Source organism: Pinus tabuliformis, chromosome 6 (assembly GCF_031772625.1).
Source record: "Pinus tabuliformis cultivar Carrire ecotype Pingquan chromosome 6, CPIR1, whole genome shotgun sequence".
NCBI classification, from domain to species: domain Eukaryota; kingdom Viridiplantae; phylum Streptophyta; class Pinopsida; order Pinales; family Pinaceae; genus Pinus; species Pinus tabuliformis.
The window spans coordinates 1,608,197,203-1,608,204,298 of record NC_142292.1 but is presented as its reverse complement, the minus strand read 5'-3'; the positions used below and the strand labels follow the sequence as shown (position 1 = coordinate 1,608,204,298).

At 35.4% G+C, this 7,096-nt stretch overlaps 1 protein-coding gene across 1 annotated transcript in view; it reads right to left on the bottom strand.

Annotated features, from left to right (window-relative positions):
* Positions 1-2,646: 2,646 nt before the first annotated feature.
* The window catches only part of LOC149265032 (vacuolar protein sorting-associated protein 52 A-like), a 296,453-nt gene continuing 292,003 nt past the window's right edge, over positions 2,647-7,096 (bottom strand). Inside the window, exons 20-21 of the mRNA XM_089429097.1 lie at positions 3,167-3,224; positions 2,647-3,076 (exon numbers count right to left, since the gene is read on the bottom strand). Of these exons, the coding sequence (XP_089285223.1) occupies positions 2,772-3,076; positions 3,167-3,224 (363 nt within the window). The 3' untranslated portion in view covers positions 2,647-2,771. The remainder of the gene's footprint in view (positions 3,077-3,166; positions 3,225-7,096) is intronic.

Genomic DNA, 7,096 nt, shown 5'->3' with positions numbered 1-7,096 from the left:
TTACTTGTATCATCATGAGAATTTGTGTAATATCATAATATGATGTGTGTGTGTGTATATATATATATATCCTACGTGTTTTGTTCCAGATCTCCGTGTCCTACGTTGAACTCTCGTATTTTCATGTCCTGCGTGACACGCGTCCTTGTGTCAGCTGACTACGTGATGGCCATAAGCAATAAAGTAGAGCTCATGCTAGGCTTTTACCCATGTGCTAATTTGTATGCCCCGACCATCTTTTGCGTTTTGATATTCTTTCTTTTGATTTTGTTTTGTGGTCATTGTATGTTTTTTTTTGTTTCTTTTAGTTGCATCACCCTCCCAAGGTAGATTTCAGGCCCTACCTAGGCTTGTGGATCTATGGATGCCAAATCCTAGAGAACTAGTGGTCAGCGGAACCCGATGAATGGATGTCAGATAAGGGCTTGTAATGTGTGATGGAAAGTGTTAAGTATGACATAGGGATACATGGAACTGTGCTATCTCAATCAAGGCTTCCAAAATAGTGCTCCTCCTACCCGTTGGGCCGTTAGGGGAGGTCCCACTTGACAAAGATAGAAAATTAACGCCCCATTTAAGGTGAGAGCAAGATCACGGTCAAAACCCCTCCTCCTTCCAGGTCACCCCATAATCCATATCAAATGCCTAAATATAAACAAGAATAAGCACCTGATTGCAAAATTATTCAAGCACCTTTTGATTGGAAGCCCACCTTTGTCCATGTGCTCTTGTTGGATGGGTGAGAAGTATATGGTTGATGCACATGGCAAAGATATAACAACACGTCATCAGCTAGTGGTGTCTGTCAAGGGCTGCTGGCTGGCCAACTGTCTGTCAAGAATAGTAGAAAAGTTTTCTCTTATAGGTTAACTATTTTGGTATGTAACAAATACTTAATAGAATGTTATGAATGTAAAATTAGTTACTATACAACAACAGTTCGAATATAGCCCCTATACCAAGGTTTCCATTTATATCAATGTTGCAAAGAAAAAAGTTTGGAGGAGAGCACATGGATCATGAAGAAAAATATAATGGCAGAATGGAGCCATAAGTTTTTAAGCTTTTATTATGAAATAAGCTAACTATTTTAAACTGGAATAATGGTTAAATGTTACTTCCCACACATTAAGTGGGGCAATGATAAATAAAAAATCAAGAGTGAATATAATAAGAGATAAATGTCATCAAATAATCCATAAAGTATATCACAAACCTAGAAAAAGTTGTAAACAATCAGATCCTGGTTCAGAACCAAGAGACTGGAAAGTGCTAAAAGCATATCCAACAATATGTGAAAATTTTGCACTGGATCAACAGGATTACACACCGTGAAGTTCCAATTATCTTTAAGTAATAAATATGTCAAAAATGTTTCTTAAGAAAACTACCAAAGTGTACTCCAAATGACAAAAATTGCTCTACAAGATGAAAAGAATTCAGACTTGTGAAGGCATATTGAGCCTTGATGCTCAAAGAACACAGGCCACCATAATAAATTAAAACCAGCAAAGATGTACCGAGGGACGTTCAGTTACAATATCTGGGAATTCTGAATTGGATAGCAAAAGCTTTGGGAACATCCAGATTGCCAAATTCTTCCTTCCCAAAATCAGACAAAATATGTTAAAATCTTTCTTAAAAAATCAACTTAGTTGCATGAAACCTGGAAACACCGAAACGTGACCACCCTCCCCACCCTGTACAAATGGGTACAATGGGGACACATAGGAAGTATAAAAGCCCCTGATCTATAGAAATGAAGATAGATTATTGTTTTATATATATATATATATATATATATATAATATATAATATATATAATTGAGTTAACAACATTTCTCATACATAAAATTTTGAGTTAACAACATTCTCTCATAAGAAAATCTGAACGATGGGTTAATTTGTACGTAGGATTATTAAAAAATTAGACAACAATTTATCTTCATTTCTATAGATCGGGGGCTTTTAGACTTCCTATGGGTTTGACAGCCCTTATGGGCATTCAGGGAGGCCTAGATAAAAATGCATCAAAACATGGTAGTTTCATGCTGAAACGCCCAAAACACCCTGAGCCATAATGTGTAGGTATGGCACCGGGCATTTCCAAAGCATTTTGTCTCTATTTCAATGAGTTTTGGGTGCTGGTACGTGGGTGGGTTAGCTGTTTCCTGCAACTTGGGAACTGACCTCCAAATGACAAAACCTCAACAAGATGGAAAGAATTCAAAGATTATGTGGGGGCACATTTAGTCCATGTGATGCTCGAAGAACAGAAAAGCAACCACAATAAATTTCCAGGTAAACTTTATAAAATTCAATCCAGCAATGATGCACTGATAATCTATGGAAATTCCTAGTTTGAAAGAAAAAACTATGAGAACATCCAGGCCGCCAAATTCGTCCTTCCCAAAGTAAGGCATGAAATAACACAAGTTGCTAAACATCATTTACCGCATGAATCTCATGAAAACAAAAATCTTATGGCAGTAGCCAGAGGAGGAATGCATTGCACCATTATTATTGAGTGATTCATAGTTTATGACAAATGAACTTTGAAAAGAATGGAGCTTTGAATTATCATGAAACATCAAAAACAAAACTTTCTTATCTCAAGCAACTGAATCATAGTGCATCACATTGAATAACTGACGGAACCAGATCACGAAGGCTCAAGAAAATTCAACAATAATGTCACTAGTGGAAGTGACATGAATTACTAGGAGGTAAATGTGGAAAATTCTCAAATTTGAACAGAAGACTTCAACAAATTAAAATGTTCTAGAATACTTTTTTATTTCATACATAATAGAGGAGATTGACACAAGTTCTTTATTGAGTGCTGAGCTACCTTCTATTCGCTTTATGCACTCTGAAAGCCTTGTGTAGTATAGCAACAGCTGCGTGAGAGCAGCCTTCAAGATCTCCATACCACAAAGAAAATTGTTGAAAGATGTAATTACATCTTTATGCATAACCTCAATTGTTCCTTTCCAGCGGCTTGCAAAGTCTTTCACTAAAGGTTCAACTTCATTCACTGTAACAGGTCTTTCTGAACTAGAACTTGTTTCTTCACCTGCCATTAACAAAGGCTGTTAGTGGATATGTTTCTTCTCTCATCAGTTGAATTTGGAGACAACCATTCAGGATTACGTCATAAACATACCAGCTCGTGTCTTTACAAATCGGATCAGATCATTGAAGTGTTCTAGCAAGAGCTCTTCCTGCAGTAAACGAGTACACAGTGAAATCAGAAGTGCCTTCGACATAGGTTCAAAGGGTACAAGTTGGCCTATGAGGGATGGATGCATAGTTATCAGAACCAGACTGGTCATTGAACCGGTAGACCCCCAGGACCGGTCATTGAACCGGTTAGAACCGTATGGAAACCGGTAAAAAAACCGGACCAAAAATACATAAAATATTCAATTTTTAAAGAAAAACATATATATTCATGTGCATTCATATGAACCCAAACCATTTCTCCACAAATAAGCAAAATTTCTCATTTATATAGCATGTAAGGGTGCACACAACCAAAATAGCACTGAGTGCAATCCATCTTTAAATCGAAACTACATCAGCAAACAAGCTCCACATGGCCTCTAACATCCAAAAAAAATGACGCTACAACAAATACCTACATAGCATAAAAATCATTGCCTATATTGGAATCTTTGTCATCAATATCACCCTCTAAGCATTAAAATAAGAAGGAAAACTCAGAGCATGTCAAGTCAAGATTTTGTTTGAGTGATGGGTTTTTTATTAGTAGTCTCATGATAGAGGAGTTCAACAACCAATGCCACTAACATCAAGGTACATAGAGGGCTTGGTGCTCTTGATTAAATACTAGTTCCATATCCCCGTACATGAGAAAAATCCAATGTAGCGTTGCAATCCCCCAATCCTGAAATCCTGGAAAACTGTTAAGTTTGACGGACTTTGAGTGAGATCTAAAATTTTACTTTTTCCATATGAAATCCAATGAGGTCAAAACCACTCTCAAACATCCTAAGTCAATTCATGGTAATGTTAAAAATTTAAGTAAAAAGATGCGATGAAAATTAAAGATAAGGAGAATGTTACTTTTACTTTTACCATGAAATGCATAGCAATAGTAGGGCCATATGCTTGAATATTAGGCACCTATTTTGGGCTAGTGCCCAGCTAAGACAAACATTAAAAGAAAAAAAGCAAAACAGGCCCCACTTGTTGCGTTCTACATGGTTTTACCGTACCGAACCGGACAAAAACGGTTCAAGTCACTAGTTCGAACCAGTTTTTGCCTCAAAATGATCAAACCAGTCTGAACCATCCGGTCCAGTTCGGTCCTTGTAACACTGGATGGATGTTTGATGCATCCATCTTAGCATAAAAAGAGATGCTTCAATGCTTCAGTTCACCATTACCAGTTATATAAATTTGCCAGTATAACACATTGAATGCTAATTTTCCACTATACGCTAAGAATGATATAATTTTCAAGAGATCAAACATATAAAAGAGGATTCAATGAATCAATTCATCATCATGTATTAATTCAACTCAGCCTCTACCATTTTTGCACATTTGGTGTTAATTTTCCACTCTAGAAATAGAACTAGTAACTGTGAAGGAGATTGAGCTGCTCCTTAGAAGATAGCTTTTCTTGTATGCATGCAAAAGGCTACCAAAGTTGTATTGGAAAGCAATTTTGTGACCAACATAATATTAATCTTCTTAGTATTAGATCTTATCCCCATTTTTCAGCTAAAATGGACCAAACAGATACATAGGTTTGATCTCAACACTGACTCCTCCAGTACATATTAGACACACTGATTAGAAGGTTGCACACTTAGTAGTGTTGCGATAATAATTATTGCATGCTAGAGATGCCATTTGAAGGGTATGTACTCGCTAGTGCTAAAAGGACTGGTGTATTAATAACATATTATTCGTGGGTTGCTTTATTGTTGTAATCTACTTATTGCTTATACTAGATAATGTATTCCACTGTCTGAGCAGGCCACTTCACATCTCCCTCCTATAGAAATTTGATAGAAATTGTAACGGCTTAAGAATTCTAACTGAAAATCATGAGACACAATTCTATGCTATTGATCTGCAGAATGAAATTCACAATTTAGAACAACATGCACAAACATGCAATAAGAAAAAACACAAATACATAGTGATTTCTAGGGAAACCCAACTGGAAAAAACCCTCAAAGTCTCTTTACATTAATCAATGAATTGAGAAACTATTACAATTGCTAGCTCCAACTCTGAGCTCAACCTGTAAAAGAAAAATTGTTCTCCTGCTCAATGAACAAGCTCTGGCCAACACTTAGCCAATTATTTTCTCACCAAGGCCCTGTTGTAAAATGTAACTAGGTTTGGTCTTCATAATGACATGTAATTGTGATTTTTGTAAATGATGTAATGAAGAACATAATTTATTATTGCCTTGCCTCATGGGTTTCATGAGCAAGGGATTTTTGTTTTTAAAGTCAATGTCATGTATGACCCTTCTTGGGCATATAAAGAATGTATATAAGTCTACAAGTTGACTAGAAGCCCTCCAATAGACAAGAACAGTCATCCTCTTCTTGATGTCAGCCTCAGAATGTATACAAATGACAAGTCGGCTCACATATGGAGACACACCCTTTCAAATGATCATTTGCCACATTAAATTTGTTTCATAAAACTTAGCACATTAAAATTTGCCTAAGGAATAATTAAAGTTTTAATCTAAGGTTCCTTCTTCGGGTTTTTTGTGTTAGGGGTTTTTGGACTTTAAAATTTAAAGGGAAACTTTTGTGGTATTAAAATTTTTAATTTCTCTATAGTCAAACACGTTTAAATAATTTTTTAAATCATCTCTAAAGATTGACTATAGGAAAGTGATAAATTTTTCTGGATTTGGGTCACATAAGAAAAATCATTTTAATTCTGGAATTGTTTGAATTGCTTAGCATTTAAATTTCATGGTTCTTCATGGTATTTAAATTTTTCAAAATTTAATTGCTAGAGTATTTTGCATGCTAAGGTTTTGGGCATTTTCTTATGCTTGTCATCTATTGAGATTGTTCGTCGTTGAATTAGCTCTAAGCGTGATTTAATTACTTGAATTATTTGATGTTTATTGCCTTATAAATATTTTGCGAATATTTAGAGTAATTATTAAAGTACTCTGTCATGGAATTGTGATAAATTGCATATCTTTTGTTTCCTATGCTGAGTATTTTTTGAGCATTTTATATTAAATTGTGAAGAAGCTTTCGTTCTCTTTGAGCTATTATTGTATTAAAAAAGATTTGAATTAAGCTTATGGTTTAATTGTGATACTGCTAAGAAGTTTATATTTAAGTCTTTGTCTAATAAAATGAACATTTCATTTTGGTGATTAAGGGCTTTGATAGATTCTACCATAAGTGCTTCTAATCCTTGAATCTAACATCATCTCATCTTCTAATCATCTCATGCATTTGAATATTAAGTTAGTTCTGCATAATTAAAATTTACCTCTAAGCATAAGCTTGGTCGATAGAGAAATAGGTACCCATCCATCTTTGCTTGAGAACCCTGCTTTTAATAGTACTTAAAACGGTGACCTTGCAGTCGTTAGAGCCACATCTCTCTGCAGGCATCAGGTATGTTATATTTTTAGGAGAGGTATCATTAATCACACCTTAGTGTGCTTCACCACATCTTGTCTTTGCCAATTACTACAAAATCAGGCTCAATATAGAAGGGATTGAAGGGTTTAAACTTAGATAGGTATTTAACTAAAATTAACTAAGTTTCCTGCATCTCACATTAACTTTAGGATCTGCATTTCATATAAGATAGTCACTCATCCAAGCAGTAGTTGCAAATCAATTACTTGGTCCTAAATTTCCTAGCAAGGTTGTTGACTCCATAAGGCACTGGTATCAACTGTTTAAATCTAATACAATCCTATAAGTCTTGTTAAATCTTAATCAAGTACTTGGTCGCTTCATTGTGTTTCCCGAACTGGTTGGTTCCCAACTAGTTCTCCTTCAAGCCATTTTTGTAGTGTCTACCCTCCTTCGCCTATTGTATGGAGATAGCTTAAACAGAGAGA